Source organism: Pectinophora gossypiella, chromosome 21, assembly GCF_024362695.1.
Source record: "Pectinophora gossypiella chromosome 21, ilPecGoss1.1, whole genome shotgun sequence".
NCBI classification, from domain to species: domain Eukaryota; kingdom Metazoa; phylum Arthropoda; class Insecta; order Lepidoptera; family Gelechiidae; genus Pectinophora; species Pectinophora gossypiella.
Window position 1 is genome coordinate 2569810 of NC_065424.1, and position 18122 is coordinate 2587931.

The 18122-nt window shown below is 37.6% G+C and overlaps 1 protein-coding gene across 2 annotated transcripts in view; it reads right to left on the reverse strand.

Moving 5' to 3' along the window:
• Nucleotides 1-18122, reverse strand: part of LOC126376508 (RNA-binding protein fusilli) — a 107015-nt gene continuing 88893 nt past the window's right edge. Inside the window, exons 7-15 of one of the 2 annotated variants that reach the window (XM_050023947.1) lie at nt 16014-16257; nt 15423-15560; nt 14270-14485; nt 11792-11959; nt 11563-11643; nt 11170-11286; nt 10723-10807; nt 3881-4014; nt 1-3397 (exon numbers count right to left, since the gene is read on the reverse strand). In XM_050023947.1, the coding sequence (XP_049879904.1) occupies nt 3305-3397; nt 3881-4014; nt 10723-10807; nt 11170-11286; nt 11563-11643; nt 11792-11959; nt 14270-14485; nt 15423-15560; nt 16014-16257 (1276 nt within the window). In that variant the 3' untranslated portion in view covers nt 1-3304. Of the gene's footprint in view, nt 3398-3880; nt 4015-7249; nt 10808-11169; nt 11287-11562; nt 11644-11791; nt 11960-14269; nt 14486-15422; nt 15561-16013; nt 16258-18122 lie in introns of those variants that run through there. The other variant, XM_050023946.1, reaches the window with a different exon arrangement.

Consider the following 18122-nt stretch of genomic DNA (forward strand, 5'->3'; position numbering starts at 1 on the left):
TAACTATAATTATCATTTATTTATCGGAACAATTCACTACTTTGTATGATATAAACCAAACAATTTTGGCATTAAATATCGAAACATCTATTTCCTAACATTGCACGTTCTATTGACTAATCTACAATGATAGAGCTACACAACAACTATTAAATAATTATCATTCTAAAGCGTTCCATAGACGATCAATTTTTATCAACGTCAATAAGAGACGGCGCGTGCGGCACGGCAACCGAGCAGCGCACCGAGGGCTTCGACCAATAGCCGTTCGATGTCCATCTACGTAGATAGCATTCGCTGCGTTTATTGGTTGAAGCCCTCGGTATTATTCGCGGCGCTGTTGTCATGCAGACACTGCCGCCTTATATTAGAATTTATCAATAAACAATTTCCTAATTGCCAATGTTCAATTGATCGTCTAGGAGCTTAGTACTTCAACAGACCTATAAAAGAACAACAGAAGGTAACAATTTAGCTCAAATAGATCACGAAAAACATTATCACTGGGTCAACAGGCATCCAATATAAAAGTAACAAAAATATAACTATGTATAATTCAAACGAATACAATAATTTTCACGAAAATAAGTAACAGATTCTTCAAGTAACATAATTATTATGAACGAACAATGAAAGTTATTTATTTAAAATGAAATCGAATAAACTATTTAATCTATATATATATATATCGAACTTTTGAAACAATAAATTAAAATCCTTATCTGAAATTTTAAGAACGTATTAACGTAATAGAGAACACTAAATTAAAATCGTAACACAAATATACCAAGTTTAGTATAAGACAATAACGAATTATTTATAGATTAAATATGATTTCTTTTTATAATGCCATTGAACGAATTCCTAATTTAAGTTCAGTAAACAAATATTCAACTAGAATATATTTTATAAGTTACTAACATAAAGTATGATACAATAGACATTTCTATATAATGTATAAATATAAGCCTGAATAGGGCTAAATATTCGTTCTAATAGTATTTCCTTCTTTAAACGGTCATGCTGCTTTGGACGTCATGGTTTGCAGACTTAAAATTTATTTAAAATATCTTAAAACATATCAAACATCTTAACATTTCAGTATTGCTTATATTTTCAGTTCAAATCATGCCAATACTTTCATTTAAACGTTGATTACACTAACAACTACCGTATCACGAAATTTGTGACGTAAGTATCTATCTACTTAAATATAAAAAAATATTTTATTTTATATCATTTAACGCGATTGGAAGACGTAGATTTTGTTGCTTTTCATAATATCTAATAATATTATGCCAATAAAATATACAACATGTATCAACTAGCTATCAATAGGTGGTATTTAAATCTATTAGGAATTAATTATATTGCTTCCTGTAATAAAAGCTATAGGGCACGATATACCTATAGATGGAAACACGTAGGAAGACGAGTAGTAACGATCTTAAAATCATAATTTATGAAGAAATAATTCGTATAGAACGCTTGCCTAAATATCCTAGAACTTCGAGACGATTTCGTTTTAGTCTACTTGAACTTAACTAGTAGTCAAGCCAAACTTAACATTTACTGGCCGTTGGCAATGGAGCAGTGTTGCCGAACTATCGACTGTTACCTATAATCTAATTGTTTAGATGCATCCTGTCGATATTGATACTATCCTTACTACTGAACTGACCTTTGGAGCAGTCAGGAATATACCACGTGTGGTAATTTAAAAAATATATATTATCCTAAAGCTCGACAGAGCCATCAGCTACAATTTTACAGTCAAATTCACTATACTAAGCTCACAAAACAAAATGTCTATGTCAAGTTCGGCTTGAATATTCTTTTCTTTTTTCTTATCAAAATTGAGCACTTTAAAGGACACTTTAGTAAGATTGTATTATAGATTAATATTAAGAAGTCTAAGTACAAATTCTTGATCTAGCTTGCGACTTACTCAAATGTCCGGTATCACGATTATACTTAATGTTATGGCATTTTTTTTTCTGTTAGCAATTTATTTCTATAGTAACACTAATTGAGCGTTCCCTTACATCTATACAACTAGTGAATAAAGTAAATAACATATATTTGGTTTATTCGCTACAAAAATATTAACAACAGCACCTTAATATCACTGTTACACATTCGTTGTCAGAATAAGTGAGATATGTATTCGTACATTCTGTATTGTTAAAGATAGCAACACTAAACTTGATAATTATGTGTGTTCCATTATAAATGTCGTATGTAACAAATATATTGACCAAAGTTGCAATAATATTTATTGGTCACCAACTGGCGCTTTGTGCAATGTATTCACGATATAGGATATTCATACTGGAACCTACATTTCATCCATTTTTCGCTTTTCTTATGCTTGTAATCGCATTAAAATAATTATTAAGATTCGTCACTAAAATATCAGAAAGATCAACAGATGAAATAAGACTATAATCTACAATTAAATGTCTACATTTTGTGGCAATTATCAGTAATATTTTAAATAATATCCTTTAAATAATAAAATCTATTCAGATAATAACGCTTCATTAAATATCACTTAAGTAATTTGAGCCGTTTGTTTATGATTCCGTAGGTGTCATTTTATAAAACTTGGCAAGTGATGTTAACGTTTTTTAAACTTAGAAGATGCTTTGTACATTTACCTTCGCGGGCATGAAGGTAATTTGAAATATTTCTACAAAGATTTAACTTCAGCACGAAAATAATTTGAAGCATCGAAACGAAGCTGTACTGGAAAACAAGGATATTCTATAGGTACAAAATAACAAATTTATTTAGCAATCAAATAGAACTTTAAATTTTAAAAAAATATAAGAAGAATCAACGAAATAAATAAATAATTTAGTTGAGCTCGACGTGGAGAAACCCGCAGGTCTTATATTTTCAAATTATATCTAAAAATACTACTAACGTGTAGACTACAAGGTTACTACTAAAGCACACCAACCGTCATTATTATTTCTACCTTTTATGTCGACGATATATTTTTATGTAGTATAAAAAGTATAAGTAAGTAGTCATATTAGTAAGATTTTTTCTCTTTTAAAAATCATTTCACTCACTACTGAAATAGAGTTACCATATTTTTAATTTTTTTCGGACAAAACCCGAATCAAATTTTAAAATTATTTTCATGTACGTCCTTTCCTACAAATATGTTTAAGTTAATTCAATTCTTGTAAAAGTTTTGATTATTTTAATGTTAACATTTTTTTTTTCTAATAATTCATTTTTAAAATTTGTCGTAGGTATGAGGTTAGAATATCGGCTGGCGTATGTGGTACCGTCAGTTGACCATGTAGACGGGCCAGGGGTCGGGGCAGGCGGGCGGCGGGATGGGCAGCGGGGAGCCTCCGCCCACTGACACCACTTCTGGAATCTGGAATAACGGGTGTTTGTACTTTTTCTAATATGTATAAGTATTAAAAAAGAAAAAGAAATTATTCGGGCGGGTTACAAACCCGCAGTCTTTGACACTAACCACAAAATAAGAGGTAATGTTATAAAAAAGAAAAAATATATAGGTAGATATTGGAATTTATTTAAATTCAGAAGACGTTAATTTCGGCTTGAAGGTGAATTTTTTTGCACTAAACTGAGTAAAAACACTGTATAATTTTGAACTAATTAAATATTAACAACCGTTACAACCGATTTCGAACATCATCGTCAAGTAACTGAATTTACTTGGAGTGTATCGTATTTATAGTGCTGCTACAGTATTTAATTTTAAGAAAAAATGCATATTTGTTCTCTACAGACATAAAAAAACAAATTACACCGAAAACCTCTGATTTTCTTTCAATAAACCTTTCATATAATCGTCAAAACTAAGCTTAAAATTCAAAACAAATAAACTTACCATAGTCTGCGGATGATGAGGCGGGTGGTAGTAATGCGCGGGCGACACGGGGGGCGTGGGGTAGCCCCAGTACACGAGGGGCGGAGGCGCCAGGGCTCCCGCCAGTGGCGACGGGTAGTAGTACGTCAGCGGACCTAGCACCATACATGACTGCGATTAACATTATATACTAGTCTCACTGAAAGCTTTATATTTAAAGTATTACGTTGTTACTTCATAAGTAGAAAAATGTACGGACAACTGCACTTCTATTATTACTCATTCTCTTTGTTTCTTTTGTCCATATGTGGACAATAAATATCAAATAAGTATTGTGCTTACATTTAAATATCATTGACTCTACTAGTAGACAACACATATAGCGGAAATCCCAAATATAATACTTTATATGATGTCTAAATTAAGGCAATTACTCAAGTTAAAGAGAAATGGTCCTAAAACGGATAGTGCAATTTATTCCGTTTGTAATGCTTTTATTCCAATAGGACCAGCTTTCTATAACTCGTTTTCGTTTAGCTCGGAAGTGCGGAATAATATTAAGTATGAAAAAATTGTGTCAAAATTTGAAAACTTAATAAAACTCTCGTTCTTCCATGAAACATTTAAAACTACAACGATATACTGGGACTTGATTTTTTTTCTTACATCTTGCTCTACATTATAATATCTTAATCTCGCGAAGTTATTAGAGATGAAACCTTATTGAAATATCTAAGAGAAAATGTACAACATTATATGGACTTAATTATTGTACCACGCATGGAAATATGAATCATGAAACTCCTCTGACTGGTCATACATACATTAATCATGCATTTTCTGTTAGTCACACATAATTTTAGGTCTTAACTACCAATTTTATAATATTTCCTTAGATTTTTTTATAAAATTTGCACTAATACGCCACATTTTGCCCATTTTAGGTCCCAATATGTATCCCCCAGTTTGTGCCTAAATAAATATTATGCGGAAGATCCCATAGTATATTATTAGTTAAGGTGTTGTATAGTGGACGGGGTGATTAGCTGACTGAATATATGAAGAAAAACTATATAGTAAGAGCTTTTGTAAGTAATTTTGTAATATATAAATTAAATTCTTGAAAAACTAGTGATTGGCACAGGTACGTATTGCTTCAATCGTATAGATTTTCGTTTTTTACTGCACAAAGATAGAAGTTAACATATCCAAGACTAAAAAAATCGATTCTATTTACCTTTCCTCGTAAAATATCCCTATGAAATTCAAATAGAAACCTACAAAATTAACGCGGTCAGCCAACCAGCCCGCGTAGCGGTGTGCATTCGCACGGAACAGGACGTACACATATGTTTGTTGTAATTAAAACAATGACACTCACCAGATTTGAGAACGCATTAAAACTCCACCAAAGCAGTGCGCAACTTACACCAAATATCCGAATGTTACACACGCCGCCGCTCGCCAACCACCAAGCTATTCTGCGGACTATACCAAAGTATGCTCGCCTAGTACCCTAGTACGTTTAGCACTGGATTTGCGACCTCAACAATAGATCCTTGGCACAAACGAAAATATTAGGCACGATATCACATTAGTATTCAAATGGACATTAAACTTGCACCTAAATTAATAAAAAGATTTCAACGTAAAAAATATGAAAAATAAAGGATAACAAGAGTCGACCCGACTCTTGACACAGCAAATAACAGTAATGAATCTACTTAGGTATTAAAAAAGAACAGTTGAGGCCGCAATAAATATAAATGCTATAATAAAGAAGTAAGGTAGAGTATCTTACGTGATCCCACAACAAATGGAAGGTTGTACTTACTGTTACAAGTGAATATGTCGGTGTACTAACATCACCCAGTGTAAGGGCGCCTTAACCATGGCTCGGGGTCCACTATATTAAGCACAAACATGTTTTCTCTACGACACACTAAGCTGTACTCTTCCCATGTACAAGAAGGTATTTAATTCTGTCACCGGTCATTCATGCATTCCTCCGAAGCAGAACATGATGTTTTCACAGGGTTGTAGCCAAGCCGGATATATTACTCAAAATATTATATTCATATCCTACTATAAAGTTTACCTTGCTAATGTAAAAATATTAATAATTATACAACATACATATATTAAAAATATAAATAAATATATGGATAGAGTTTGGCAGAAAAAAGAAGAAATTAAAGTGATGGTTGAATCAAAAATAGAGTTACTGCTGAACAATGAAAATATAAGGATTCCCGGAACTTAAAATACAGTTTAAATTATCATTTTCCACTATGTTTTGCCATACTTATCGTATAATAATAATTTATAGGTACAAATAATTTTAACTTACAAAAACTAGATATAAAAAATATATATCACTGTACTTTGTATGTATATCTCAAGTAATTTAAGCAGTTTTGGCTACAACACCCTGTGAATAAATAGAGAATAATTATTTAAATCATGGCTATAGATGAAGCTTGAGTGCTTACTATGACAGACACCATTCCGTTATTCTGTGACAGACCCGCAACATTTTTATTTCAAAATGTCCCACTACCTTTCTACGTATATTGAAATGGCCCTTTGTAAAGTATTATACATTTGTTCTGTACTAGACTTAGTTAATAAAAAGCTATGTTAGGAGGCGGGGAGGATATGATCGTGCTATTTATACTGAATTATCTTGTGAAGGAAGTTATACATGGTCGTATGTGTAGCTTGCTTGTGTTGAAGTGATTGTACCTGTCTTATACTTAAGCGAAGTTATACATATAACATAAATAATATAGGAAAGTTGTTTTAAGTGCTGTGTCTAAGCTCTTAGAGACGAATACTGTTTTCGGTGAAAATGGGTAAACAAGGACATATTTTGGTTAAATACAAATTAGTTTTATACATACCCATCGTAGCAGCAACCTTAATACATTTGTGGACGCACTTGTCTAAACTTACATAATAAAAATAAATGTCTTTCCTGGCCAAGAAAACATGGATACCCTACTCAGAAATGCATGTGTACGTACCATCAGCACAACCCATTTGTTTTTCAGATTACAATGGTCTTTTTTGTAATTTATAATGATTAGTAATTTGTACGTGCTTCATATTGGGACTTCACGTCAATGAATGGAGAAAAATTTAATAAGAATAATAAAAACAACCTTGCCACCACAAAATATAACCTTTGTTTACCCAATGAAGTCATAAATATGTATAGACGTGACATATAATTATAGTGTTAGTAGAACATAGACAAGACGATGCGCGACGGCCATGGGGAGTGTTAGTGTATACCCATCCTTCACAAGTATCCTCTATACGAAGCTCTAGTTACAATAGAAAGGACAAATAGCACAACCAACCACAAACCAGAGAAACTCGCAATAATCATGATCTAACACAAAAATTATCTATTTATTTGAAGTACGTAATAAACTACAATTAGCCAACTAAAAATAATTATAATAAAAACTCATTATCATTCTAACAAGAAGACATTAAAAGCTTATAAGTTCCACTTTAGATTTACTTCGACCTTTTACCAGTTAATTTGACTTGATCCCAGTCAGGTGACATTTGTATCACTGACGTCCTCACACCACTTCCCCCAGTCACAACACTGAAGTGTTTCAATTAAATTTAGTGCAGAGCTTATTGTGAAGTGTGGAATGACTTCATGAGTTAACTTATGAAGAAATCTTAAAGGAAATCTGACCATAAGTGAATAATATATTGTAAAATATTATATACTTTAAATGGAATGATTAAAAATAATCAATTTTACAGTCTTTTCCCGCGAACTTTGCTGCCTAAATGGTAATTAATTTCTTCAAAAGTATAAATCACAAGTAAGCATATGGAATGTTAAGTAGTCAGTAAACATAAACTGAATAATCATCACGTGCACTAAAGATCGTTGAAACACCTGAAATAATTTGATACTGTTTCGTATTAGATAACAAGCAATAGGCTTCAGAAAAGAAGAGAAAAGAAAGCTAGCGTGTGAGTTGATGACTGGAGGACTTCCTGCCAGGGTAGGGGTTGTACTATAACTGCAGAAGGCTTTAACGCGTAGCTAAGAAAATTCGCAAGGAAAAACCGTATTAAATATGGACTTGTTACAACACAGTTCTCGAATAAAGTATCTTTGAGTAAAAATTTTAACAATGCCGAAATGAAAAACAGAACAGTGACATCGATTTGAACGAAAACCGTAGTAACAAGTCCAAGCTATTACCGCGTACAATTTGTTTGAAAACAACATACAGTAAAGCTGTACGTATGTATCCGCCGCAGTGTGCTGTGGAAAACTTAGATGCTACAAGCGACATACTGAGAAGACGACATCTCTGCTATTGTTCCATTTCTAAATTTTACTCTTTGTATACACATCGACCGATCAAAACCACACGTCGTTGCCACCTAAAATGCATTTCACAGTTAACTCAGCGGAAGAGCGTTACGTCAAAAATATGACGTGATTGTAAAGGCATTTGATTGGCCGATGTAAAAGACAGTTTTGGTAGGCCTGTATCTGTGTAACTCATGCAACAAATTCTGCTCCTTCGACAAGCGAACCATGCGGGACCCATTTTGTGAATGACGTAAATAGTCTCAACAACAAACCATTGGCATACTTACCCGAACATGCACATTTTCCATATCACACCCCGTCGGATACACCAAATACAACAATATTTATATCATAGACATTGTACTGAGTAACAAGATTAAATATTAATTTGTCGTTTGTGTACCTGCTCCCAAATACTGGACAAAACCACCCTTAACCCGATAACACCCCGCCCGTCAAATATTCAAGAAATGTAAATTATATGATAAGTGTTTGAGAGAAGTAAAATTCTTCCAGTACTTGACAGTTACTTGCGCAGGTTATTTAAACACATCAATGCCAATCGACATTCAAGACTTATACATTCGTTTAACAAAAAAATAAGTCTTGAATGTCAATTTGTTCGACAATTTAAACCTGTAAATATAGAAAATGAACAGAACAAAGATTAACCATAACACCGTGTAGTTGTGACTAAAGCCCCATACCTATTGTGATCAACGATGGCAACACCATAGAATATGACGTTAACTTTATTATCTAGCTCTCCATCATACAGTACACCCAAACTGAGACACATTCCCGAAATTAATGTCCTTATAATACCGTGATGAATTGTAAAATGACAGGGTGCCACCAGATTAACGAACATTGACAACAAAAAGTTAGGGTGACCATGCTTTTTCGGAAATGTGTTCAGGACCTGTTTACGAAATTACGACATGATTACACTAAGTGGTGTGAGGTAATATCGGACCATGACGTTAAGCTAGTGAAGAACAGCCGAATAGTCGAGTCTTTGTAATATTACTAAGTAATATTAATAAACTCTCTTTAATAAGAAATATAAAATAAAAAAAACAAAGAAGGTCGAGTATTCGGCATTAAATGCTCTATTGTTAGGTGAACATTGTACAGGAACTGGGATTGAAATGGAAAGGAAAAGGAGAAATACGACGACCGCCGAAGGCCTACTACACTTGTAAAAAAACTTAAATTTAACGATCGTTTAATAATTCCTCAAAAAGAATCAATTCATTTCGCAAATGTAAAAACACGATCAACAAACAAGTCTAATATAATACGCTTACCTAATTTAATATATATGAAAAAAAATTGTGTATACTAACCACAAAACAGTGCATTGTACTCAAAAACGACAATCAAATATTAAGTACCTAAATTAAACGCGAGAAGCCGTAACTACCGGAGTTGTCAGCCTTGGTTCAGACTTGCGGAGTTGGCAAATGTCTTTTATAATGGAATGTCTAAATTTAAAAAATCACAACGATAGACGATCACACGATAGACCTCGATATGCACTAACTACTTGTCATTGAAAAACAACCTCAGGTTCACTTATAAATTAAACATATGACGATAGTTCAACAATATTTAAAGATAATATAAACAACAAAAACTGATTTAAGTAAGTACTTAACCTAACCCCTCGAATTGAAGCTGCTCATTAGCTGCCTATTTTTCGATTCGCTTAAAATTGATGTCCTATTTTAATAAATTCATATAAAACTATTATAAAGAATCTGTCGCGAAGGCACGCCCCGACAGCTCACCAACGTTGTTGAGCTTATTGTCATCGTTACCCTGTTTCATTTTCGACTACACGAGTAGTCGCCAGTCTCATGAGAAACGTTTTAAGTCCAAGTCATCAATCGATCTTTTGACGAACTTTATGTCCATCCTTTATATTTTTATCATTTTCATTATTATTGCCGACGTAAAGCCGCGATTTAAACGCCCGGATAGTAGGGATACGTGGGGAACATAGACAGCGCGGTCGCGGGGAAGGGGCTAGTCATAGCAGCGGGCAGGCCGGCGGAGAGCGCGCCGTACCCGCCCGGCAGCGCTGCGGGAAGCGCCGTAGGCAGCGCGCCTGCGTACATGGACGACTGGAGCATCGGGCTCGTGTTCGCATACGAGAAGATCGGCCCCGAGGACGCGTACGAGAACATCGGCAGCGAGATGCTCGGCGGTTGTATCTGCTGCGGTACGTATTGGCGCTTGGCGGGGGTCGCGTCGGTGGGAGTGAACGCGCGGTCATAAGTGCGTTTGGTGGGCAGCATGGCGGGCTGCGACACCACCTGCGGCAGCGGGTAGGACGCGGCGGGGGACGGGGAGCGGAGCGAGGCGTAGGCGGGGAGCATGGGCAACAGGGAGGGCGCGGGGCGCAGCGAGGCGAGCAGCAGGTTCTCGTGCTGGCGCGCCAGCAGCGTTTGCTGCGCGATGTGGTGCGCCAGCAGGCGCGGCGGTGGCGCGGACAACGTACCCGGCGACACCACCTTGGGCGCGGCGGCCGCCGACACGCCGCCCGTCAGCACCAGGTTCATGTCGTCGCCGCTGCACTGGAACACCTGCACCCGCCCACATACTATTACTTCGGACTCTTCATCATATTTCCTTTCCTAGTTCTCGTGGATTATTTGTTCAGTCAGATCCATAACTTTATGAACATCACCCGACACTATCATTTTCATTGGATTTTTTTGTCAAAACCTTCGTCACAGCCAATCATATTATGTTTCATTTTCGACTAAACAAGTAGTCGCCAGTCTCATGAGAAATATCCAACTGACCATCCGTTCGCCGACGAACTTTGTTGATGTATATTTATGTCGATAGGTACTATTATACATATACAATAGCTATACGAGCAAAACCTTCTATTTTCGAGGAAAATTTCTCTAAGACAAATCAAAAGTGAAGAGAAACATACCTCGATGTAGCGCTGCTTCTTGCCGAAGGTCATATAGCGGTGATGTTTCTGCTGCGCGCACAAGAAGGCACTAGTCTCGCTGTCCATCTGGATGAACGCCTCTCCGCTCGGGTGGCCCTGCCAACACACACGCTACTTTACTAACTAATCTCGATGGTATTGCATGTTTTGTTGGTGTTACTGATGTAAAATACCTGTCATGACATATAATGGAGCCTATATCAAAAAGTTAACCTAATTTTATGTTGACAAGTTAGTGCTGTCCTTCACTTACTATAGTGCAAGAAAAAGAAATTGGGGTTTGAACAACATCTACAATAAGTAAATTATCACGTTATATCTCTTTAAACAGCTAGCGTGATATAAATCTGCAGGGTACTATCTGAAACTTACCTGGGCATTATAGACCATGTGCACTCCCTGGACTACGATGTTCTTGGCAAACTCGTCCAGGAACGTAAGTATGTGCTCGACCTGCGACAAAATTAATAAAAAGCGTTCAATAACTAATACCACCGCCATAAAATTCTCACCGTTTTATCGTCTTCGTACGATTGACTTCTCATTTTAAAAAGATGCGGTCATAAAAATACTAATGTAACAATTTAAAATGTCATCATACCAGAGCTTCATAGGGCAAGCCGCGCAGTCGCACACAATCCTTGGCTGTGCCGGAGGTGATGACATGTTGCGGTACCAGCGCCACCGGCAGCAGTCCCTCGGCCGGCGCCGCTGCCGTTGACGGTGTACTACTGGCGCTCGTGCGGTTCTCCAGGGACCGATTTAGAACCTACACGTAAGAAGGTCAGAATAGTACTGATCTGTGTTGAAACTCACACATTTTGTATAAGAAATAGAATACTGTTATTTAATTAACAAAACTCAACACATTCTAGTTCGTAAGTCATTTAATACCTTTGAAACGTACGTTTAGGTTTTGTTTAGTGTATTACGTATTAATATTAATATAAAACATGGAGATATAAACACGGAAAATCCTCTCTCTATAACTCCCACACACACATACTCTCTCCTTCCTATCTGGTATAAAATAAAATGCAAAAACAAGTCGCTGTTACAGTACATTCTGAAGATCATCAGACCACCCACTTATGCAACTACAAACTCAACATACAAGTAAACTCTCATGCAACTGACTCACCGATCTTCCAAGGGCAGCTATGGAAATAAAATACTAAATTCATTCGTTATAGACAAGAGGTCGCGCATTACCGTAACAATCACTTGTGTTGCGTGTGATACGTCGGACAGTGATTTGTACAATGATGTAATGACATAATTTAAATATAATAGTGTATTATTCTTCATGTTTTCCTACGACTTTGACATTCAAAATTACTATGCATTATTTTATTTTGTATTGTAATTTTTTTAAAACACAAAGTATGTAAGTACTTGTAGAAATATCCAAAATATTGAAAATTTCTGGTATTCCCTTTTTCGGGTGAAAATGTACGTGACGGCAGTTTCATCCTATCTTTTTTCTATTTAGTATACTTATTCATTGGTTAATAACCACTTTATCAAATATGTAATTATGTGCCAACCAAATCGAAATTACTACTGCATAATTAAATTGAGTTTCAATTATTATTTTTGCAAATATCTTTATATACTTCTTAAACAAAAAGTGTATACTACGCAAGCATATCACGGGGTTAAAATTGCCACATCGAAACAATTCATGTAAGAAAGCAATGTTGTAATTTGACATTTGCGCATATAAAAGTAACTGCGCAATGCAAACAAATGTCAAATAGCAATATTGCTTTCTTAGATTAATTGCTTCGATGTGGCCATTTTGACCCCGCAGAAATACAATCGAAACAATAACCTTATAAATGCTACATAAGCAACATATAAGTACTAAATATCGTACTTTAACAATATCAGAACCACGGTAAACCGACTCATAATCGATAAACCGACCGTTGCGTTGCGTTATGCGGCAGATAACATTATGGACACGACGTGACCGCAACAATCACTTTCATTTAATAACCTTGCATTATATTCCTGTCATTTATTTTTGCTTCTTTTAGATGAATTGCTTTATTAACCCCCCTGGAAAGATTTCCGGGAGATTTGAAAATTTGACGATTAATTATAATAATTTGACATGACATGCTCTCTCCGAATTGCTATTTTGCCGCCATATTGGAAAAAATATTTTGACAACGGTGGTAATTCCTATAAACAGCATCTAATTTTATTTTAAGTTATACCTGTCATTTTCTTATCCGCCGAAAAGGAAAGGGACGGGTAATCAACACGGCATACAATTTATGGAAAACACATCAATTTTGGGCACAAATCTAAAACAACCCTCTAAAAATTGACATTGGGCAATAACCCGACAGAATTGAGTTGACAGCACACGTCAAACGTTTTGCATACCACCGAGAGGCCTATTAGATTCGACCGGGTTATTCACTCATTCACCTATTCTTTTTAAAATTAACAGCTGTCAATCAGCCGTCCCTTCCCTTTTCGGCGGATAAGAAAATTCCAGGTATAACTTAAAATAAAATTAGATTGTGTCTATAGGAATTAGCACCACTATCTAATTTCTTTTAATGTAACTGACCTAGAGTGAATACTAGAGTTCTAGAGCACAAAACTCTCTACAAAGGGAAATATGTAATATTAAGTATTTAACCGTTCGTGAGATATTCATTTATTTTCTATATAGTTATAACGTTTTTCAGATGGGTAAGTAATAGCGATTAGCGTCCAAGATGGCGTCGTTTTTCAACGGGAGTGGTCTCAACTCAAGATGAAAGTTGTTTCTGAACGAGAATGAACGCAGCCGCGGTTCGTCGCTGCGACACTAGATGGCGCTGTCGCTTTACGACACTGTGAGAACCCTGTGCCGACGTGTTTCGGCCTCTTTTCCTCGGCTATACAGGTTGTGAGATGTTGCATTAGTTTTAGGCGGATGAGACGTTTATCAAAAATCATATTTATCTAAAAGACGATACAAAGTGTAACTCTGCTGTCTAATGAATAAAATATATTTTTGTGTTTGAATGAAACTGTTTGGAAGATACACTTCTTCCAAAAAGCCCTTAATATTCACCTGTTGAACCTCAGCCGTGGTACTACGGAACAGCTCGATGTACCGTGCGCCGATCAGCTTGCGGTGCCGTGACAACGCTTTGGGCGAGTCGTCTTCTTTGGCGAAGAGCACGAAGGCGTCCCCGGTGGCGCGGCCGTCGGCGCGCCGCACGAACAACACGCCCTCCACGCCGTCCAGCACGTGCACCGGGTCCTCGCCCGACGAGAAGAACTCCAGCTGGAAGAGTATCAGCATAGAATAAACAACAATTCTACTTACAGGTTGTTAGTAGGGATGGCAGAGAAAGCCTTTAGAAGATCGTACATTGACCAAATTGGAGATGACCTTAGAAAAAGTTTCATACGATCTATTACCGGCGTGCGTGTATGAAACGATTGATGAATGTGGAGGAAGCATAAGAAGTGTGTCAGGATTGAAGCAAATGGAATCCCTTAGTATAGTAAACGTGAGAGTGTGTATGTATGGAAACTTTTGCGACGACTGATAAGGAAGTAACGTACGTAAGCAAATAAACTAAGTCGCATGACAAGACGTGTTTAAATATTTTAAAACTGTTGTTGTTGTTGGCTACCCGGTATGAGTTTTATGTGGTCGCAATCTAACCCGGAGTTAGTTTGCGGCCAGGGTAAACCAGTCTTGGTTGATTTTGCAGTTGACGCCCGGTGCGGTCGCATCGCTCGCACCGCCTTAGGGCCGCCACTGGCTATTTATGACTATGTACCTACACTGCTTCCAAAATGGGTAACCCGAAACACCTGCTTCGATGCTGAACAACAATTTTCGTTTCACCTGCTCTTATCAAAATCTGCATAAATAGTGCGAAAGAGATAAGTATATCAGAGAAGTTTATTATTCTGACAGCTGTCAAATTAACCGAGTTATATTTAATAGAGTATAATAGAGTCCTGGAACCTGATAAAGGACAGCAGTAACTGTCAGTACGATTCAGAGGCGGAGGACAGGAGTCCTAGTACGGTTTTGAAATGGACTACTCTGGGCGCTATTCCACTCGCGTCAAACAGAGTACTGCGGGGCGGAAGACAAGAGTGAAACCACTGCTTTATATTTCCCTAGATAAGTAGCATGGTGAATGCTACACCGACAAGAGCGTGGCGCTTAAATTAGTGATAAATGTATGGAGTATTATACGAACCACTTGCTGCGGCGTGGCGTCGTAAGGCAGCCCGCGCATGCGCACGATGACGTGCGCGCCGCGCGACAGGAAGGCCGCCGCTTCGCACGTGGCGCCACCCGCCACTCCCAGGAAGTCCTCGCCACTCGCGCGGTACACCTGAGACCATTAGGAGGGTTAGAAAATAGTCGTGGTAGCCCAGATGAAAGAACGCATGACAACTTAAACCAATGATTTACGAATTTGTTTTCGAACGTGCTCAGCGGTGAAAGCATTGAATCTTCTTCTATCGTGTGGGTTGTGAGGTGGATTACCAACCTCATCAACTCTGATGTCAGGGTTATTATTGAGTGGCTTAAGGCCTCTGACATGGCTCATGTAACGACTACGTACTTACATCATTAAGTAGTAACCGGGACCAACAGCTAAACGTGCCTTCCGAAGCACGGATCATCTTACTTTCGGAAAATCGGGTGGTCAGCCTGCAATATCCTAACCAAAGCATCATCACAAAGTGATTTTTGTGATATGTTCCACCGGGATTCTAACCCGGGACCTCCGTATCGTGAGCCCAACACATGACACCGAGTTTTTCTGGTAGTAAGGACTGACCTCAATGTATCGCGGGCCGATATGATGCTTGTGTCGTTTGAGCGCCATGTCTCTGTGTTCCTGAGACACAAACCGCACTAGCGCCTCGCCGTTGCGGCGGCCCTGCGGGGACAGACACAGGGCTACGCCCCCCTTGGCCACATTCAGGCCGCGGAAGAACTTGGCGATGTCCTGGTCCGAGGACTGCCAGGGGAGGCCCCGCGCGCGGACTATGCAGTTGCCGTCGATCTCATCGTCTTTTGAGCTGGAACAAACGGGCAAATTAATTTATGTTTGCTTTTTGTTTCTGTCGGGGAGCGCCGCTTCGAATCCCAGTACCGAAATTGCACCCATGAGTTAGTAATTTATCCTAAGTACAGCGGGCCTAGCACCGTAAGCACGCGACTCTTTCTAGCCGTGACAGAGATCGTCTGTCTCGTTCTGTGCAGTACTGTGAGACAGTGACGGGTGACGTACGTCGAGGCGAGAAAGACTCGTGCGCTTACGGTGCTAACCCCACAGTTTTCACTGCGAAAATTTAAGTTTTTTTTTTCGGAAAATTCCACTTAATATCAACTCAGAATCATGGTCTGAATCATCCCTCAAAGTTTTCGTTACGATGTCACTAACACCCTCTATATTGTGACCCCCTCTATGCACGGCGACGGATTAAAACCAAGATAACCGATATCACACATAGATAGTCACACATATGGCACATATCAATAATAATACGTCTTCAATTATAATTTGGATTAACCGTAGAACTACCGATTTTAATACGCTAGTTTCCAACTAGTCAAATCAGTTACTTTTCTTGACGTGACTTATTGTTGTAGATTTGCCTCAAAAGGCATTGACAAAAAAAAATATCTCAGCCAGACAGAGAATGCCTAACAACCAGTTAGGTTGGGTTAGATCAAGACGTCCTCTGAGGGGATTATATTTGAAGAATCAACCGACCCTAATGGGCTGATAGCGATAAGCGACGAATGAGGGATAAGGTCGCATTGAAGCAATTCATCTAAACATGCAATATAGCAATTTGACATTTACGCATATAAAATTAAGTGCGCAATGCAAACAAATGTCAAATAGCTATATTGCTCCAATGTGGCCTTTTAAAACCCCCACATGCAAATTAGTACTTAATGTCTCAAAAGTGGCTGCAAAATGACTTCTGATTACTTGTGGCTCTGGCCAGCCCATTAGGACTATCGCCGTGAGTTAAGATAAGGTAAGATAAAATATTGCATTCTTGATGTTTTTACAAACAAAAATTTTTGAGGAGCTCGGTGGCGCAGCGGTAAACGCGCTCGGTCTGCGATTGTTGAAGTTAAGCAACTTTCGCAAAGGCCGGTCATAGGATGGGTGACCACAAAAAAAAGTTTTCATCTCGAGCTCCTCCGTGCTTCGGAAGGCACGTAAAGCCGTTGGTCCCGGCTGCATTAGCAGTCGTTAATAACCACCAATCCGCAGTGGGCCCGCGTGGTGGTTTAAGGCCCGATCTCCCTATCCATCCATAGGGAAGGCCCGTGCCCCAGCAGTGGGGACGTTAATGGGCTGGTGATGATGATGATGTTTTTACAAAGGTCTTAAAAGTAGAGGAATGTTCAAACAGGAACCCTATAAGGGCACTATAACAAATTAAAATTATACACAATGAAAATAGAAAACCAAGAATAAAAATAATAAAGATTGTACATTAACAATAATCAGGGGGGTTAAAATGGCGACATTGAAGCAATTCACCTAAGAAAGCAATATTGCTATTGGACATTTGTTTGCATTGCGCACTTACTTTTATATGCGCAAATGTCAAATTGCAATATTGCTTTCTTAAATGTATTGCTCCGATGTGGCCATTTTAACCCCAGTATAGAATGATTTTTCAATTAAGTATTTTTAACGTCATTTTGAAGAGATGTATTTTGTCTATTTCAGTTATGAATTTAGGTAATTTCTTGTTTATTTTAACGGACATAGAGTGAGGGCCGAAGTCTACAAATTTTAAATGGAAAGGCAGTTTAGCCAGTGCGTTGCGAGGTCTTAAATTATTTGGTTTAGTATATTGGGGGAAAATGTTTTATGTTATTGCTAACGAAAATACACATTTCGAGTATTTAGTTT